This window comes from Vulpes lagopus, chromosome 7, assembly GCF_018345385.1.
Source record: "Vulpes lagopus strain Blue_001 chromosome 7, ASM1834538v1, whole genome shotgun sequence".
In the NCBI taxonomy this organism is placed as follows: Eukaryota; Metazoa; Chordata; class Mammalia; order Carnivora; family Canidae; genus Vulpes; species Vulpes lagopus.
The window spans coordinates 79,951,950-79,972,209 of record NC_054830.1 but is presented as its reverse complement, the minus strand read 5'-3'; the positions used below and the strand labels follow the sequence as shown (position 1 = coordinate 79,972,209).

General features: G+C 44.5%; 1 protein-coding gene across 2 annotated transcripts in view; it reads right to left on the bottom strand.

The window, feature by feature from the left end:
- Positions 1-16,577, bottom strand: part of RNF38 (ring finger protein 38) — a 136,836-nt gene extending 120,259 nt beyond the window's left edge. The window contains exon 1 of one of the 2 annotated variants that reach the window (XM_041761945.1): positions 16,236-16,577. In XM_041761945.1, the coding sequence (XP_041617879.1) occupies positions 16,236-16,500 (265 nt within the window). In that variant the 5' untranslated portion in view covers positions 16,501-16,577. Of the gene's footprint in view, positions 1-15,745; positions 15,964-16,235 lie in introns of those variants that run through there. The other variant, XM_041761949.1, reaches the window with a different exon arrangement.
- Between the last annotated feature and the right edge of the window lie 3,683 nt (positions 16,578-20,260).

Sequence of the window (20,260 nt, the reverse complement as noted above, 5' to 3'; positions counted from 1 at the left end):
AAGATAGTCACAATGTAGTATGATGTAAAAAATATATATATGTATGATAGGAAGTACAATATGATTCCTTGTATGTTAAAAATGTATATTTTATTTTATTTTTTTAAAGATTTATTTATTTATTATTTATGATAGAGAGAGGCAGAGACACAGACAGAGGGAGAAGCAGGCTGTGGGACTCAATCCCGGGTCTCCAGGATCGCGCCCTGAGGCAAAGGCAGGCGCTAAACCGCTGAGCCACCCAGGGATCCCCAAAAATGTATATTTATTTTAAAGCCACACTATAGGTCAGCCCTGGTGGTTCAGCGGTTTAGCGCCGCCTTCGGCCCAGGGACTCACGTGGAGCTCCCAGCATGGAGCCTGCTTCTCCCTCTGCCTCTCTTTCTCTCTCTCTCTGTGTCTCTAATAAATAAATTTTTTTTAAAAGCCACACTATATTTAGAAAATGTCTGGAAGGTTACACCCACCAAAATAGTACTCACTACTTCTGGGATTATAGTAGAGGGAGGATGGGGTGGGGTGGGTGTTAAGTAAACAGGAAAACACATTAGAGAGAGGAATAGGACTAGAAGTTCCTTCAGTCAGGGTTCCAGCAATGAAGAGATGACAAACTCAAATTAGAAACTCAAATTAGAATAAACTGAAAAAGGGACGCCTGGGTGGCTCAGCAGTTGAGCATCTGCCTTCAGCTCAGGACATGATCCTGGAGTCCTGGGATTGAGTCCCACATCGGGCTTCCTGCATGGAGCCTGCTTCTCTCTCTGCCTATGTCTCTCATGAATAAATAAAATCTTAAAAAAAAAAATAAACTGAAAAGGGTCTATTTGTAAAAGGAATAATTACTAAATTATGTGAGGCCTACGGGTATCACAGAGCCTGGAACAGGAAGGAAACAGGACTAGCACTAGCAGAACAGTTATTGCTCTGGCCCCCCAGAAAGACAAGAGACAGATTCCCAGAACCCAGGTAATAAAATGCAGGCTACCACGAGAGAAGAAGGGATAAATATTCTGACTTCATTCTCCTTCCCTTCAATCTCCTAGAGCTGAACCCAATAAGAAGCCAGAGGATTTGGGAGCTCTTTCTCTGGGGCAGAGAGCCAGGTGGAACAGGGTGGAGGACAGATCTGGAGAAGTAAATGGGAGGCTATCTGGCCCAGTTCTCTTATCCCTTTTTATAAAATTAATTACATAAAAAGAAGTACAAGCTCTTCAAGTAAAAAAACCTTACAAAGAAAGCTAAAATCCCACCCTCCATAATCCTAGATCCTTCTTCATAAGTAATCGTCCTTATTACCATCCATTTGTGTCTATTGTGGATGTTAGATCTTTTTTTTAAGATTTTATTTATTTATTCATGAGAGACACAGGCAGAGGGAGAAGCAGGCTCCATGCAGAGAGCCCAATGTGAGACTGGATCCCTAGACTCCAAGATCACGCCCTGAGCAGAAGGCAGACGCTCAACCACTGAGCCACCCAGGCGTCCCTGTGGATGTTTTCTAGATGGGACATACTCACCAAAATAAAACTCACAGAATTCTTTAATCAGGTGTCACTTGCCTAACATGGACAGTATTCTTTTAAGTTTTTATTTAAATTCCAGTTAGTTAACATACGCCTAGTATTTGTCTCAGGTATACCGTACAGAGGTTCAACATACAATCATGCAATACCTGGTAGTAATCATCACAAATGCACTCCTTAATTCTCATCACCTATTTAATCATGAACAGTATTAATTATTACTTTCAGCAAACTTTGCTTCACCGTTTTCAATTACAAAATAATGCTCAAGAAACCAAGACAGATGGTTTGAATCTCCTCGATATTATTTACATTCCACCTCAGGGGATCTCACAATATACTCCCCCTAGCTGTATTAGCATTACCTAGGAATTTGTTTAAAATGCAAAACATAAGGCCCCACCCTAGGGAAGTGGATCAAAAGCTTGGAAGGTGAGGGCCGAATACTCTTCCTTTTAACCAGCCTTTCAGATGCCTATTATGCAGGCTAAAATTTGAGTGCCACTACTCCACCTCCTGGCTACTCCAACTACTCCACACTACTCCACCATCATCTGTGCCCTTGCTATAAATCTGCATTTTAACAAGATTCCCAGGTGATGATGCATAAATAAAGTATGAGAGGTACTGGTCTACCTCATAGAGCCATAAACCCACTCCCAATCCATATTACCCACACCCATCCAAACACAGAGCATCTATGAATGGTTCTGGGGATGGGAAGGGGGGAGGCCAGCAGAAAGAGCAAAGATTTCTAATCTCTTTGAATTTGAAACTATCACTGCTATAGGAAAAACATTAGCAGTGCATGCCCTAGTTAGGCAGAACATGTTAGCACTGTCATCTTTTGTGCATGACAGCACATAACTACCATTAAACCATCCCAGAAATGTAATGCTCTTAAGTGTCAATGTTATATGGTTAAGTTCTCATCTTTCTTTTAAAATAAGTGAATTTCAATTTTAACCCTAAGCATAATTTCGTAAGACTGGTTAACCTTTGTTATTGTTAACGTTGTGGGGGGAATCTACTGTTTTAAAACAAACCACAGGGGATCCCTGGGTGGCGCAGCGGTTTGGCGCCTGCCTTTGGCCCAGGGCGCAATCCTGGAGACCCGGGATCGAATCCCACATCGGGCTCCCGGTGCATGGAGCCTGCTTCTCCCTCTGCCTGTGTCTCTGCCTCTCTCTCTGTCTCTCTCTCACTATCATAAATAAATAATAAAAAGAAATTAAAAAAAAAAAAACAAACAAACCACAGTGATGTATTTTTTCTGCTTTAACATGGATACCTTTACCAATGATCTGTAAGTCTACTACTTATCCTTCACTTCCATATAGCTTGTGGGGAGGGTAAAATGTCCCCAGAATTCCACCTTTAACTTCCTGCTGTCTTTCTCAAAGGCTCAGAAATCTCTCCTTTTTTAAGAAATTTTCTTTCAAAACCTACCCTCTGCCTCAGCCTCTCCCTTTGCTCTTCTCTCATTTTCCTCCATTGAGTCTAAGGCCTAAGTCAACTGTGAGTGAACATGTTGATTCAATCAGGAAATCTACCAGGGGTACTACATACACACTTGTGCTTGAGAATTAGTCTCACTGCTCAATCTAGCCTGACTCAGGCTAATGCAACAATCTTTTTTTAAAGGCACTTCCAGTTTCACTTCTAGTTCCTATCAGGTTTACGCCCTGCCCTGCTGCAACACAGCCCCCCACCCCCTCTCTGAGCTTTCCTGACCCAGGAAGTAACACAGACAATTCTGTGGGGCCCATATCCAATTTGACTTGCCTTTCCCTCCTTAAAAGCATTCTTGGAATCAAAATTTCTAAAGACCCCCCTTTTCAATTTGATAACTTTTCTTCCATAGAAACAAAGTTTTAATCAAACTAAGATAAATTTATGTCCTGGGGTTTTAACTAAATAGCACCAGGAAAAATAATATAACTGTTCTATCAAACAACTGTACTTCAAAAGGAAACATGTTTACATTTTCAATGTGCCAAGAGAAAGATTTTGGTATGGCAAAACTAGTTTGATTTCTATCCTCACCCCCTCAAAACTGTTTATGTTAAATTAAAATCACTTGTGTCAGTTCAGGCAGAGTTCATTTTTTAGAAAATTTTGTTCTACCGAAAATTATATTCAAATACGTACAGTATCAGCTAAACATTCTAGAGTCAAATTCTGGCTTTTGTTTTGACCTTAACATAGAAATTAATAATGTCATGAATTGCACACAAACTCATTTTAAAAAGGCAGATCTTTTGACTTGTCTTTGTTGGCTTTTGGTTTTTTTAGCACACAATGGTAGCTTTTATTTAAAGCTCAAAAATATACAAAAGTAATTTTTGAACAACACATGCACAATTTTTTTAAAAGACCCATTAGATCACAAGAGTTCAAGACTTTTTTAAGATATTATTTATGTATTCATGAGAAACACAGAGAGAGAGGCAGAAACACAGGCAAAAGGAGAAGCAGGCTCCCCACAAGAGGCCAGATGCGGGACTCAATACCGGACCCTGGGATCACGCTCTGAGCCAAGGGCAGATACTCAACGGCTGAGCCACCCACACATCCCTCATGACTCATTCTTGACAAAAGCAAATATAGTCAACAATGTCTTCCATTAGAGCCCCCAAACATAACTTCTTGATTTGTTCTGAAGGTAAGGGTAAAGAAACCCAAACAAGTAAATGAGTGGAAATTCCTCAATTATCTGGAATAATCAGCCTTTATCCTCTCTGAATAGAATGAATATCTTCCTCTGATGAATTAATTCCATATCGTTTAGTAATCTGAAAAGCGAAGAATTCATTTTTCCTTTCTAGGTATCCAAAAGCAAAGTAGGAGAAATAGATTGTTGGCAGTGCTCTGCTCAAAAACAGGCCATGTTCCAAAAGTCTTAAGTACTGTACCTGGTTTTGACCTTAGATCTCATTTTCCCACAGCACATTTTCTAAATTGATGGCCCACCAATGCCTATTAAGCCTACAAGATAAATGAAACAACACTGGAAACACCATCTATAACTGTTTATTAGAAAATTTATTCAATCTCAGATTCCAACTCTAGGCCACCTAAAAACAGAATTTTTAATAAGCATTCCAACCAATTTTGAAGTAGTTCAAGTAGTAGTTAACCACAATGCCACATTATCTCCCTCAAATAATCCACTGTCTCAGGCAGCATCAACCCAACACATTAGCATCTCCAAGTAATACCTGAAATGTTCATATTCTATGGTACCGAATAGATGTTTATGCTTTAGCTTGTGACAAATCAATTTATCATGGAAATCAAGAAGTCTAAAAAGAAAAAGGCTAAAAAGAGGTCTAACATCCATTCTTTCAATGATATTTCGGGGGAAAGCACCTATATCCACAAGAAGGTGAGATTCAGAAGTTCCCCTGAATAGGGCCAAATTTTTCCTTGAGAATTTTTTTATCTGCTTAAGTGCCTAAACAAGCACTCGGTTAAGATCCTAATGTTCAGGGCAGCCCGGGTGGCTGGCTCAGCGGTTTAGCGCCGCCTTCAGCTCAGGGCGTGATCCTGGAAACCAGGGATGGATTCCGACGTCAGGCTCCCTGCATGGAGTCTGCTTCTCCCTCTGCCTGTGTCTCAGCCTCTCTCTTTCTGTGTGTGTGTCTGTGTGTGTGTGTGTGTGTGTGTGTGTGTCTCATGAATAAATAAAATCTTAAAAAAAAAAAAAAGATCCTAATGTTCAGGATCATAAAACATGGGAGATTTTCTAAAAAGCAATTGAAGTATGCCTGTTCTAATGTGAACTCACCCACTGCAATGCAGGTACTCCTACTCTTTATGTAAAAAAGTAATGAATGACTTAAAAAAATCAAATAATCCTAATGCAATAATTTAGAACTTTAAAAAACAAGAGAGTATATTTCTCAGGAGCAAAGGTAAAACTAAAGACTGAAAATTCCTTTCAATGGCTAAAGCAGTGATCACCGTTGCTTACATTCTATCTACCCTTTGTTACCAAAACTAACTGCTAAGTTTGCTTAAAAAAAAAAAGAATTTTTTTTTTTTTTAAAGTGAGATCCAGTAAAGCATGATGGCTAAAAATATAGACTCTGGAACTAGACAGCTTGAGTTCATATCCCAGATAACACTCTTAATAGCTGCATCATCTCTAGCAAGTTATTTAACCTCTCTGTGTTCCAGTTTCTTCATCTGCACAATAAGGATAATAATAGCATCAACCTTAGAGGACTGTAGCACAAATTAAATGAATTAATCCAGGTAAAGCACTCAGAACAGAGCCTTGCACACAATAAATGACGACTACCACCTAGATATTAAAAAATAAGTAGGACTTGGAAAAACTGAAGGCATCCCAACTGAAAAATCAAAGAAACAGAGGTCAAAAAGCAATATGCATACAGACAACAGGGAATTCTATTTCTCTGGAGAATAATATTCATGAGGAAAAATAGTAGAGACTGAAATAATAAAGACCCCATTATGCTGGTCTTGAATGCCAGATGAAAAAATATTTTTTACTTAGGAGGCAACCACATAAATTTTTGGTATGGTTAGATCTGTGCTTTAGCAACATTAATTATCATGATTATATAGTACTACTATTAATGCAATATTGATGTTCTTTCCCCTCGTATTAAGGGTTAGCATACGAAAAATGCATTTGTTCTGCTAATATACTGTCAGAATCTATAACTGAACTGCTGCATATCTGAATTGTATCTGAAATCCTCACTGTGCCTGGTATACAGTAGGCATTCAATAAATGTTTTATCATTACTTTTAGTGTCCACTAGACAGCGGTGAAGCAAACAGAAAGAGGTTAATGCCCAAAGGAAATATATATTATAAATGAAGCAAATGAAGTAGCCAAATAACAGTTTACAATTAAGCTAAAATAAAGTCATTGCTTAGCAATATATTCGCCTAAAACACTGAGGGTGGGAAGGGAGAGATCAAACTCACTTTTCATTGAAAGCATATAAAATGGATCTTTATGTCTCATAAAATTTAGTTGTCAAATTGGTAGTCTTATCTAAGGATTATATGGGTAGTATCTTTGTAATAGACTACCCGGTAGTCTTTTTTTTTTTTTTTTTTTTTTTTTTGACTACCCGGTAGTCTTACATGAAAATAAATTCAAGGTAGATTTCAAGATATCTGCACTCCCACGTTCCTTGCAGCATTATTCATGACAGCTAAGATAGGGACCTAAGTGTCCCAACAAATGAATGGATGAAGGAAGATGTGGTATACACATACAATGGAATATTATTCAGCCATTAGAAAGAAGGAAATCGGGCAGCCCAGGTGGCTCAGCGGTTTAGCACTGCCTTCAGCCCAGGGTGTGATCCTTGAGACCCAGGATCGAGTCCCACGTCAGGCTCTCTGCTTGGAGCCTGCTTCTCCCTCTGCCAGTGTCTTCTCTGCCTCTGTGTGTGTGTGTCTCTCATGCATAAATAAATAAAAGCTTTTAAAAAAAAAGAAGGAAATCCTGCCACTTGCAACAAGGATGAACCTGGAGGACACAATGTTAAGGGAAACAAGCCAGAGAAAGACAAATACAGTACTCTCTCACTCACATGTGGAATCTTAAAAAAAAAAAAAAGAAAGAAAAAACCGTTTTTAATTTATGAAGTCAAACTCAGACACAAAAAAGCAGAATGGTGGTTACCAGGGTCTGAGAACTAGGAAAAATGAGATGTTGGTCAAAGGCAACCAACCCTTAATTTTTTTTATTTTTATTTTTTTACAAACCCTTAATTATAAATTCTGAGAATCTAAAGTACAACATGGTGACTATAGTTAATAATAACATATTACTATATTCTTGAAATTTGCTAATAGAGATCTGAAACATTCTCACAAAAAAAGAAAAAACGTAACTATATGAAGTGATGGATGTATATAATAAACCCAACTGTGGTAATCATTTCAAAATGTATTCATGTATCAAACCATAACATTACACACTTCTGTCAATAGTAAAGGGAGATTCCTTCCTTCCTTTTCATGCTAGACAGTAAAAATAAAAGTCCAACTCTTGATCTGACTCCACTAAGTAATTAGATGAAGGGTCAGCTTACAGTACCTATAGGTTTCCATATAGTACACACACTCTCCCTGGCTGCTTCACTCACCACAGATGTCACTGCTAATCATAACAAAAAAGTATTTTCCCCTCATCCTGCATATAAGGATTAGACTTGAGTCCACAGCCTGAAGTCAATTGTTTGGTGTACTTCTAAAAAACAAAAAAGTTTGTTTAGACACTAATCAGACTAATATAGGTTAACATACTAAGAATAAAGTTTTAACTTAAAGATTGCAAATAGAGCTTAGAAGCACATCATGACATAGGATGGTTGATATATGAGTTTATTAATAAGCACATATCCTCACATTGATTTTTTTCTCATGGTGGTAGGAGAAAAGCAGCTTCCCAAAAATGCCAGTCAGAGCCTTTTTTTTTTTTTTTTTTTTTTAAGATTCTATTTATTTATTCATGAGAGACACAGAGAGAGGCAGAGACACATGCAGAGGGAGAAGCAGGCTCCATGTAGGGAGCCTGATGTGGGACTAGATCCAGGGTCCCCAGGATCACACCCTGGGCTGAAGGCGGCGCTCAACCACTGAGCCACTGGGGCTGCCCCAGAGCTTACTTTTAGAAAGAAAGAAAAAAAGCTGGATTAGTAAGAGCACCCCCTGGATAGTAAGTAAGATATGTATTTGGCTTTCTTGGGCAATCAGTCATTCTGGCAACACAAACATAAAGCAAAGTAGACTGAGATGTCTACATACCTTCTTCTAAATTAATTTTGTTATAATTTTAGGCTAAAAAAAAAACAAGAAAACACCTAAAAAAAGTTTTGGCTGTCTATGCTTTTTAAAGCTTCAAGTATCTTGCAAGTATTAAAAATCTGAAATGTATTCAATTAAATACACTCCCATCAGCATTACCAACAACGCTCCATTATCCATTTTGGTACTGTCTCCAGATGATTTTTAATCCCCTCCTGACTTCTCCCTACCAACAAGAACTTGGATACCATCTTTACCCTGCCTGCCCCCATTACTTGGTTGTGCTTGGGGAATTATAATTACAGTGATCCCGCCTTTAGAACATCCTCAGAGCACAAAGCCTCTTTGTATGATTGGGGGTGGGGGGGGCGCCTTCCAGGCTCCACAGCAAAGGGTGGGTGGTGGCAACACAAGCAGCAGAGAAGGAAGAGGAGCTGGAACCGTTATGATGGCCCTCTGGTCTAGCTCAATACTGTTTGAGGGTGCCCAGTCAAAAAAGCCTCTGCATCCCTCACGTGGGGAAGAAGGGACAGGGCTGTCCTGACACATGGGTAGAGATCACCACCATGCCCAGAAGACCAGGGAGCAAAAGGAAGCATGATAAAAGGGAGAAAAGTGGGGATCCCTGGGTGGCTTAGCGGTTTAGCGCCTGCCTTTTGGCTCAGGGGGTGATCCTGGAGTCCTGGGATCCAGTCCCATTATCAGGCTCCCTGCATGGGGCCTGCTTCTCCCTCTGCCTAGGTCTCTGCCTCTCTCTGTGTCTCTCATGAATAAGCAAATAAAATCTTTTAAAAAGGGGGGGGGGGAGAAAGCACAAGTTGAAGCAGTCTTCTGTACCTGTTCATCACAGGTAATGAAGTCTCTGACATGAAGTCTATCACCCCAATGTATCAGTGGTTAGTACTGGTATTATGGCACCAGTAGGTATTCAAATATATACTGTGGCAGCAACAAAAATCTACATAGGAAGACAAATTTATTAAAACAAATTTTAGGGACGCATGGGTGGCTCAGCAGTTAAGCATCTGCCTTTTGCTCAGGGCATGATCCTGGAGTCCCAGGATCGAATCCCGCATCAGGCTCCTTGCATGGAGCCCACTTCTCCCTCTGCTTGTGTCTTTAAAAAAATAAAGTAAAATAAAATAAAACAATTTTTAATTAAGATAGCCTAAAAGCTTTTTAAATTTTTAAATAAGATTGCCTAAAAGCCAAATGAAAAACACTTTTGTTATGAGAGTCCCAACTCCTATTTACAAAAGCAATTACAAAATAGATAGTTGTTGGGGTCCCTGGGTGGCGCAGCGGTTTGGCGCCTGCCTTTGGCCCAGGGCGCGATCCTGGAGACCCGTGATCAAATCCCACATCGGGCTCCCGGTGCATGGAGCCTGCTTCTCCCTCTGCCTGTGTCTCTGCCTCTCTCTCTCTCTCTCTCTGTGACTATCATAAATAAATAAATTTAAAAAAAATTTTAAAAAAAATAGATAGTTGTTTTTACTTTTAGCCTAGCCTCCTACTTCAGCCTAGTCTTCAAAACTGCTCACTTTCCAGCTCCATGACAATAAAACAGGTTTCAACTGAAGATCAGCAAGCACCATCTTCAGACACTGAAATCAAAGGTGCTGAAGCAGAACGGATACAGACAGGTAACCTTCAATTCAAAAAACATCTTAAGGGCAGCCGCGGTGGGGCAGCAGTTTAGCGCCGCCTGCAGCCCGGGGTGTGATCCTGGAGACCCTGGACCGGGACCCGGGTCGGGCTCTCTGCATGGAGTCTGCTTCTCCTTCTGCCTGTGTCTCTGCCTCTCTCTCTCTCTGCATCTCTATGAATAAATAAATAAAAAATCCTAAAAAAAATTTTTTTTAAAACATCTTAAAAGCACTACAAAATGCCTTACTATTTTTTTTAAAGATTTTATTTATTTATTCATGAGAGACAGAAAGAGAGAGTCAGAGACACAGGCAGAGGGAGAAGCAGGCTCCCTGAGGGGAGCCTTTTGTGGGACTTGATCCCAGGACCCTGGGATCACAACTTGAGTTCAAGGCAGACGCTCAACCTCTGAGCTACCCAGGCGTCCAAAAATGTCCTACTATTTGCTTGCTACTCTTCTTTTCCATGTATGTATTTCTTCCTCTTATCACTTCTCTCTGCTTTTTCTTTCAACAGGGTCAAATTATTATATATATCAAAACTCACAATCTCTCCATTATTTCTACACATACTTTATCACAAAAGCAGATAATAAAAAAAAAAAGCAGATAATATAGTGATAGCTTTCCATATCAAGACTAGAGGGAACTACTGATAAACCCCAGTATAATCCCATCATTCTCCTCCTCCACCTGCCCAACATCACTCAAGTTAACTGTTCTAAGCAGTCCCTAAACTAGCACTAATATCCATTTAAACAGAACTGGAGGGATCCCTGGGTGGCGCAGCGGTTTGGCGCCTGCCTTTGGCCCAGGGCCTGATCCTGGAGACCCGGGATCGAGTCCCACGTCGGGCTCCCGGTGCATGGAGCCTGCTTCTCCCTCTGCCTGTGTCTCTGCCCCTCTCTCTGTGACTATCGTAAATAAAAATTAAAAAAATAAAAAATAAAAAAAATAAACAGAACTGGAAAAAAATTCAAACAGCTTTGGGTAAGCCCCATAGGTGAGAACTGTTTATTTTCCTCGTGCAGGCATAAGACTATTTTTGTTAAACATTTTAAAACACATTTTCTTCAAAAAACAAAAACAAAAAACAAATCTCCTTCAAGACAGCAGCTAAAGCACAATGGAACTCTAACCATCACCCTCAATCATGTTTAAAAATAATAATAAAAAAGACAACAGAAACCACTTCAAATGTACTCTCCCTAGAGCCCACAGAACAGCACTCTTCCATAACAACTGTTCTGAAAAACACACAGCCATTATTTGCAAAAGCAGTAGGAAGTCCAGTCTTGTCCTTGGTTCAGCACTATCCCCTCCCCTCTCTAAGAAAAAATAAAACAGCAGGAAGCGTAAACAACCACTTAATGGAAAATACAAATGGGTAAATATTTTCAAAATTGGCTAAAAAGTCTCAGGTCTTAAGAAATTCAGGAATGCTAGTGTAGGGGAAATAGGAAGAGAAAAACAACATTGTATTTCACCCTCAAAGTGAGCTCTACAAGAATGCAAGAGCAAATGTGCACAGCTACTTTCTCTTCTTCAATTACCAGATGCTTTTGTCTTGTCACTATTTCTCTCTTCATAAATAATGGTATTTTCAAAATTGTGCATATTTCTCTAGCTCCATAACGAATAGTACAATTTAAAGGTGAAACCTTGGTTCAACTGAGCATGGTGATAAAAAGCCAGGCGTAGGTTCTTCAATTAAAAAGTTCACGTGGAGGGATGCCTGGGTGGCTCAGCGGTTAAGCACCTGTCTTCTGCCCAGGGTGTGATCCTGGAGTCCCAGAATCTAGTCCCACGTCAGGCTCCCAGCATGGAGCCTCCCTCTCTCTTCATGTCTCAAATAAATTAATTAATTAATTAATTAATTAATTAAATAACAAGCAGCTCATGTGGAGAAAATTCTCAGAACTCAAGGCCCAAAAGTGACCTGCCCTCTTCAGAGTCCATAACTATGGATGGCATGGTTAGTTACACATGGACCAACAAAACTGCCTCGGAGCCTTCAAAAGTTGCAAGGCCATGCTAGCTCATGAGGCACCTCAGTGAGAATTAGACAAGGGGGCCCCTCTCTTATAGGACACATTTCCACATGAAATGCACTTTTTTTTTTATAGAAGGCTTTTTTTTTTTAATTTTTATTTATTTATGATAGTCACACAGAGAGAGAGAGAGAGAGGCAGAGACATAGGCAGAGGGAGAAGCAGGCTCCATGCACCGGGAGCCCGATGTGGGATTCGATCCCGGGTCTCCAGGATCGCGCCCTGGGCCAAAGGCAGGCGCCAAACCGCTGCGCCACCCAGGGATCCCCACCTTTTTTTTTTTTTTAAGATATATTTATTCATTTGAGGGACAGAGAGAAAGCAAACACAGGGGGCAGGGACACAGGAAAAAAGAATCTTAAGCAGACTGCGCTGAGCATAGAGCTGGCCTCAGGGCTTGATCTCACAACCCAGAGATCATGACCTAAGCAGAAACCAAGAGTTGGATGCTCAACTGACTGAGCTACCCAGGAGCCCCTACAAAATGCTCGTTTGGTAAGTGGAGCACGAATGAATGTCCACTCCCCCTCACCACCCAAACAGGTGGCCTCATGTTGGGCACAATCTATACAACCTAACACTGCAGCCCTGCAAAAATATACCTGGAGAAACACTGCACTTCCAAAGTAGGTTTGGGAAAAAAAACCTTACCAAAGACAAACAGGCATTTCACAAATTTCATTACCAGAAATTCTCACATTTGTGAATATAAATTCATTCCCAAACATATTAGGACTAGAGCAAAAAGGGTCTGGCAGAGAAGTAAAACTAGCAAATTTGGGAGAAAGGAAACTCTCCATCTTGAGGGGGAAAATCAGTTGTCATCTGGGACCCTAATCTTTGACTACCAGTTCAAATAACTGAAATTCAAATTCATGTCATAAGCTAATGCATTAAAACAATCACTGTCATCTATAGATAAAGGCACAATCACATACTTACCGTTGGGGGTTCTCTTTCTTCAGATTTGCTGGTTTGCCTTCTGTTAACCCTTTTGTTGCTCCTATCCTAATTATAAAACCCCATATTGTGACACAAGTGTTAAAGTTTGCAAAACCTGATAAATAGCCCTGTGGGCAGTGGGCCCCTTAGCTACCTGCATGAAAATAAGAGGAACAGACAACCACATTATGAAGGGCTTAACATTCAATAGCTACCAACCCTATCATTCTTTTATGTCCTACAAAAGAGCTAAATATCACATGGGTCCAAATTAGTCCTAGTTATGCAGAAGGGGCAAGAGAAGGCAGTCTAGGGCAAAGCTGAGATGGAGTACAGCCCAGAGTAAGAGCCCAAGGCAGTGGCTCTCAAATTTTAGTGGGCATCAGAATCTACCAGGAAACTTTCAAAATCAGATTTCTGGGTCCCTCCCTACATCAGATAAGTCTGAAAGTCCTAAGGCACTTATATTTTGAAAAAACTCAAACTGCTGACTAAGGTCCACCAAAAAGTTTAGAAAGACTGAGAAATCCTCCATGCCTATCAGCAGTTCCAAAATAAAAGTCATCCATCGCAGTACACTAGGCTTTGCGGGTCAGAATGGGGTGAGAAAAGGATCACCAGCCTACATGCCTGACAGGCTGTGCTAGACTAGTCTGTAGCAAGAGTTTCATTATTATGAGACAAAAATCCTGAAGTCTATAAACAAGAAAAATTTTTTCCATGTGAGAAATATTTCAAACATCTGAAAAATATTTAAAATAATATATTGAATATCTCTGACCCTATGCCCAAAATAAGCAAATCCTAATTTGCAATCATCTGATTCAGATTTCTTAGTAATAGAATATTAGATATAATTAAAGCCCTCAGTGTACCTCTGTCCAATCCCATTTCTGATCTTCTCTTCCCAGAGATAATCTCTACTCTGGACTTGGTATTAGTTGTTACCATCCATGTTTTTATACTATTACTATATGTACACAGCACAAACAGTATTATTTTGCATGTTTTCAGATTTTATAAAAGCGGAAACATTTTCTAAGAATTCTGTAACTTGTTCCCCCATATTATGTTTGTGAGATTCAATCATTTCAACGCATGCAGCTAGTTTATTTTTCAGGGCTGTAAGACTCAATGCTGTAAGACTCAATCCTGCGTGAGGGACACTCTAACAATTTATGCATTTCCCTTGGTGGTGGACATTTAAACTGCAATGAGCATGTTGATACTTCTATCGTACTAATTTTCTGGGACACCTGGATTTCTTAGAGCCAGAAACGGACATTTTGGGTGAACAGGTATATTAGCTCTCCAATATCACTACACTACTCTCCAAGGTGGTGGTATCCATTTACATTCCCACTAGCAGTAAATAAAAGTTGATTTCCCCACAAGCTCACTAACACTTGGTTATCACAGCATTTAAATTTTGCCAATCTGATGGGTGTGAAATGGCACCTCACTGTTGTTTCAATTTGCATTTCCCTGCTTAAAATCTCTGACCAGTACATTTTCATGCTTTTATACATATCAGTCGAAAAAATAGGTGTTTCCCATTTTTTTAAGAAAAATCTAACCTATCTTGTCTAAATTAGGGCAGTTCTTCCCCAGCACCCTGCCAACTGCCACCACAGCTGGAAAGCTGAAGTGCAGGAGGGCAGCAAGAAAACAGCTGACTTAAACAAGGAATCATTTCGGACAAAGGGCCCTAATTAATGCATTTGCTAATTAGTCTTCCCCTTTCCTCTTTTGTCAAGCGGGAGTTTTCCTTCCAAGACAATACTATGGGGCCAGCAGCCTTACAACCGGAGAGACAAAGGGGGTGGGAAGTGGGAAAGCTAAAACATTTATATAAAAGTACAACTGTCTTCACCCGAAGAAAATGAAGTGATTGTAGACCAATACCTTTTACTTCACCTTGTAAGATACCATCCACCTCTAACAGACTCCTCCCAAACTCATCACCCTTGGCTCCCTCTTTGAAACATCCCAACTTTTCTCCGGACTAGACACTGCCCCCCACCCCTTCGGCAACCCTTTCATCTCCCTTCCCCCACAATCATTAAGTATCTTTTTCCCCCCGTTCTACAGCTTCTATTTTGCAGCGCCACCGGACCCTCTTCCTTGCCCTCTCCTCCTCCCCTTTGCAAGATGCATCCATAGTCAAAACCACCCACCCCAAAGAAAAATGGGAGTCCCGTATAGTACACGGCTCTGCCTAACAAGCCAGGCAGGCAAGCGACGTGTTCCAATCCTCCCGGCTTCCTTCTCCTTTCATGCTCGGGAGAGCTGTTGGGGGGGGGGGGGGGGCGGGGCGGGGGGGTGTTCCTCCATGTGTGACAGATCCGGACCACCTGGTTTAAAAACCTCATTCGGCCTTTTATGTAAGCAGAAATGCTTTTACGAGGGCCTAAGGAGCACTTCTGTTTGGGGCACGGGAGAAACTTGGGCCATTTCATGAAAATAGACACATTATGGGTGTCTCCACCAAAGCGGGAAGGCCTCCCTCCTATGAATTTCAGCTGGATTGGTTTAGTCCAGGCAGTGGTGGGCAAGGTGGCCTGGCAGAGACCAAACGGTCCCCGAGATGTGAAGTTTCCGAAGCTCTGCCCCATGCACTCAAGACAGCCCTCTCCCAGAGCGTACCCCCGCACCCGCACCCACACCCACACCCCCCTTCCCCCGGGGCTCCCCACATCGCCTCCCCAGGGTACCACCAGGCCCCCTAAGCGGCCCCGCTCCCCCGTCCCACCCCGCAAGAGGTCCTATCTCCTAAGCCTACCTCAAACGCGCTGGGTGGGCGTGTCTGGGCCCAGGGCCTAGCGCCCCCTCCTCCGGATCAGCGTCTCCCGGGTCTCGGGGCTACGGGCTCTTCCTCCTTCCTGCCCTTCCTGCCCGCCCCCCCCGCTCGCGGCCCGCGCCGGCCCAGCGTGGCCCTGGGTCCCAGCCAAGCTCCGACTCTCACCGGCTACGTGACCTTGGGCAAGTCACTTCCCCCCGCACGCCTCGGTTTCCTCCTCCGCCCAGCCGAGACCTCTCGAGGTCCTGCCCTGCCCACCCTAGGGGAGGGGGCTGCCCGCCCGGTGGGAAGACGCTTTGTGAGCGGCGCGGCGGGGACGCAGGGCTCCCGGGGCTGCGGGGCCGCACAAAGCTGCCCCGGGCAAGGCTCCACCCCCCGCGCGGGGCCGGCCGGCTGGACCGCACGCCTCGGGGCCCCCACCCCCGGCGCCAGCCCACGCCCCTCCCCGCCCGGCCCGCTCCCGGACCCGTACCTGCTCCCGGCGCTCGGCCGCAGGCGCCGCCAGCCTGGGCGCCCGCCCGGAGGGGCCCGTGGCCCGGAGGGCTGAGGCGGCCGGCAGCGGCGGGCTCGGGCCGGGGCGGCGGCGGCGGGGGGCGCGGGCGGCGCAGGGGCCCGAGCTCGGCGGCGCCCGGCCTGGGAGACGACGACTGAGGCTGGAAGTGCGCGGCGGCCGCAGCTGCTGAGGCGGCGGCGGCGGCGGCGACCGCGGCGACCGCGGCGGCGGCGCTTCCGCTCATGGCGGGGCCGCGGGCAGCGGCTCCGACTGCGACTCGACTCCGGCGGGCGGGCGCTGGCTGGGCCCGGGCCGGCGGCGGCAGCAGCGGTGGCGGCGACGGAGGCGGCTCCCGGAGGGGGAGGAGGCGGAGCCGGGAAGCGGCGGCCGCGGCGGCCGCGGCGGCGGAGGGGGCGGGGCCGCGGAGGGGGCGGGGCCTCCGCGCCGCCGCCGCCAATGGGCGGCCGGCTCCTGAGCCGCGGCTGCGGGGCCGGGCGGGCGGCGCCGTAGGGCATCCTCTGCCGCGGCCGCTCGCCCGGGCGGGGAGGCTAAGGGCCGCCCGCGGGAGAGCCCAGCTCCGGGGACGGCCCCGCCCCCGGTCCGCCTCCGGGGCACAGACTCGGGCCTCCCGGGCCGGGCCCCGCGCCACCCGGGCCCCGCTGTGCGCCCGGGGCTCGGCTGCGCGGCTGCCTCCGGCGCCAGTGTGTGCGCCCGCGAGTGTGCCAGGGGCTCGGCCCGGGAGGCTGCAGCTCGCAGTGCGCGGCCGGAGGCGCCTCGGCCTCCCTCCCCCTCTTCCCCTCCCCGCACTCTCGCCGGGCTCCTTTCCCTCCCTCTTTTGGCTGCTTGCTCGAAGTTTTTTTCCCTTTCAGACACTTTGGAAAGAAACTCTCTCCCCTTCTGGAGCTGTGTCTCAGTGATAAATCGGCGGACCCAGGAGGATAGCAGAGGCAGAAACGAAAGAGATGGGAAGGAGATGCGCTGCCTTCTCTGAATTTAGAGACCCATCTTGAATTTAGGAGCAGAAGCCAGCAGCCTGGCTCCTCCCTGGCCCCTTGCCCCTTTCTCCGACTTTCTCTTCCTCTTTCTTACTTTAAACGCCCTTGTTGTTAAAAGACTTACAGGAAACCGTCTAACCCAGCTGGGCCTAGTCTCAAAAGACAGAGAGAGAGGCTGGGACGTGAGGAAAGGCTCTTGAGCTGTGCGGACGGTGCTCTAAGTGAGAATTCTGCAGATTCATGACCCCCCTGGCGGCCCTCCTCTCCTTGGATGGGATATTGGCTACTGAACCTATTTCTTGTCCATGTTTTTCTGATTCTCATATCAAAGCCATAGAGGAGCAAATAAAACTCAACCATGTGCCAGAGTGCTGTCGAGTACAGCCGTGTGGCTGAGGGTGCAGCTAAACTGCTGACTAGATCATTTCAGTAAAGCATTATCCTCGGCCTTTCTCCACGTGCAGCCACCAACTGGGAACTGGGGAGAGAAAGAGCCAGTTACAAGTCGACATGGCACAGTGCTACCGTGGTAGGCTGGCCCCATGAGAGAAGTGTGGACCAATCTGTGGCAACGGACATATTAAATTCCACCTTGACACTCCCTGGGTACCTGATCTTTCCAGTCATCCGCAATACTAGGCCCTGGGGATATAACGAAGAAGATTCAGTCCCAGGCTTTAAAGAGTTTACAAGTCTCCTTGGAGGATAGTGAGATAAATTCTGAGAAGTTAAGAGCTTAAGGATCACCAGATGTTTACCAGGTGAAACGGACTGGGGGGAAGTGGACAGTGGACGGGAAGGTTTCAAGAATACAATTGGTGGACAGCCCCCGTGGAGCAGCGGTTTAGCGCCGCCTGCAGCCTAGGGCGTGGTGCTGGAGACCAGGGATCCGGCTCCCCGCCTGGAGCCTGCTTCTCCTCGGCCAGTGTCTCTGCCCCGCCACCCCTGAATAAATAAATAAATCTTAAAACAAACAAACAAACAAAAAGAATATAATTGGTCAGGGATCCCTGGGTGGCTCAGTGGTCTAGAGCCTGCCTTCATCTCGGGGCGCGATCCTGGACCCCCAGGATTGAGTCCCACATCCAGCTCCCTGCTTCTGCCTCTCTCTCTCTCTCTCTCTCTCTCTCTCTCTCTGTCTTTCATGAGTAAATAAATACTTTAAAACTAATAATAAAAATTAAAGAAAGAATATAATTGGTCAGGGGCATCTGAGTGGCTAAGTCAGTTAGGTGTCTGACTTTTGATCTCAGCTCAGGAGCCTAGTATTTACTGAATTCCACCCTTTACTTTCTCCGGGCAGGTAACATTACTACTTAGGGCTTCAGTCCCAGTGCCTACTGTAGAATGCCCATAAACTATGGCATTCTTCTCTCATGTAATAGGCCTCAGCAGCCTTGAACAAAATCAGGCTTATTTCCACCCCAAGGCCCAAATCCTAGTTTCAATTCTTTAAACTCCAATTTGGTCTAATGCCTTTCTCACCAGCCCTAGAAGAAGAGGAACAGGAAAGCAGTTTAATCCAGTATCTGAAGGACTCCACTGAGGCTACCTTGCAGGCTTGGAAGAAACAAGGGAGATGGCCAGGTCAGACCCTGGACTACCTCACCTTCCCGAAGAGTGGGCCACAGGATCACCTAGGTGGCTCAAATGTTTAAGCAACTGACTTCAGCTCAGATCACGATCTCGGGGTCCTGAGATCAAGCCCTGGTCCAGCCCAGGTGTCCAGCCCAGGTATCATAGGTGCCTCCCCTTGCTAGTGTCACTCTCTCTCTCTCAAGTAAATAAATAAAATCTTAAAAAAAAAAAAAAGAAAGAAAGAAAGAAAAGAAAAGAAAAAAAGAAAGGATGCCCAAGTGGCTTAAGTGGTTAAGCATCTGCCTTTGGCTCAGGGTGTGATCCCGGGTCTAGGGATCTAGTCCTGCATCAGGCTACCTGCAAAGGAGCCTGCTTCTCCCTCTGCCTGTGTCTCTGCCTCTCTCTTTCTCTCTCCCATGAATAAATAAATAATTTTAATTAAAATTTAAGGGATCCCTGGGTGGCGCAGCGGTTTAGCGCCTGCCTTTGGCTCAGGGCGCGATCCTGGAGACCCGGGATCAAATCCCACCCACGTCGGGCTCCCGGTGCATGGAGCCTGCTTCTCCCTCTGCCTATGTCTCTGCCTCTCTCTCTCTCTGTGACTATCATAAATAAAAATAAAATAAAATAAAATAAAATAAAATTTAAAATAGGACAAAAAATAATAATAATAATAAAATAAAAAATAGGGCAGCCCCTGTGGCGCAGCGGTTTAGAGCTGCCTGCAGCCTTGGGTGTGATCCTGGAGACCAGGGATCGAGTCCCACGTCGGGCTGCCTGCTTGGAGCCTGCTTCTCCCTCTGCCTGTGTCTCTGCCTCTCTCTCTCTCTCTCTTTGTGTGTGTGTGTCTCTATGAATAAATAAATAAAATCTTAAAAAAATAAATTTAAAAAAAAAGAAAGAATGGACCACATCCATGTGTGTTGTGACCTTTATCTCTGAAAATGTCCATCCTCCAGCAATGATCAGGAAGAGAGATAAACATGAAGTATTTAGGGAACCACAGGTTGAATAGGGCTGGAGCACAGCCCTGGTGACAAGTGGAGAGAAGAGACCAGACTAGAGAGTTAAGAGGAGACCAGAAGACTTTTTGAAGAGTCTTAAATATCATGTTGAGGTATTTGAACTTAACCCAAGTAACTAAAGGGAGCCATTGAAAGATTTAAGAGAGAGAATAAAATAATCCGATTGGATTTTGGAAATGCTCTGGCTCCTGTTTAGAAAATGGATGGGAGGGGAACAAGAAGAGGAGCAAAACCAGCTAAGCTCTGAGGCAGGGGACCAACGTGACGCAAGCTAAGGCAGAGATGTAGGAATACAGATGTATTAAGCTGGTTGAATCACCAAGACGAAGCTGTTGAGGAAGATGAAAGAAAATTAAGGATAAGAAAGATTTTTGGCTTGGGAAACTGGGTGATAGTGTCGTTCTTG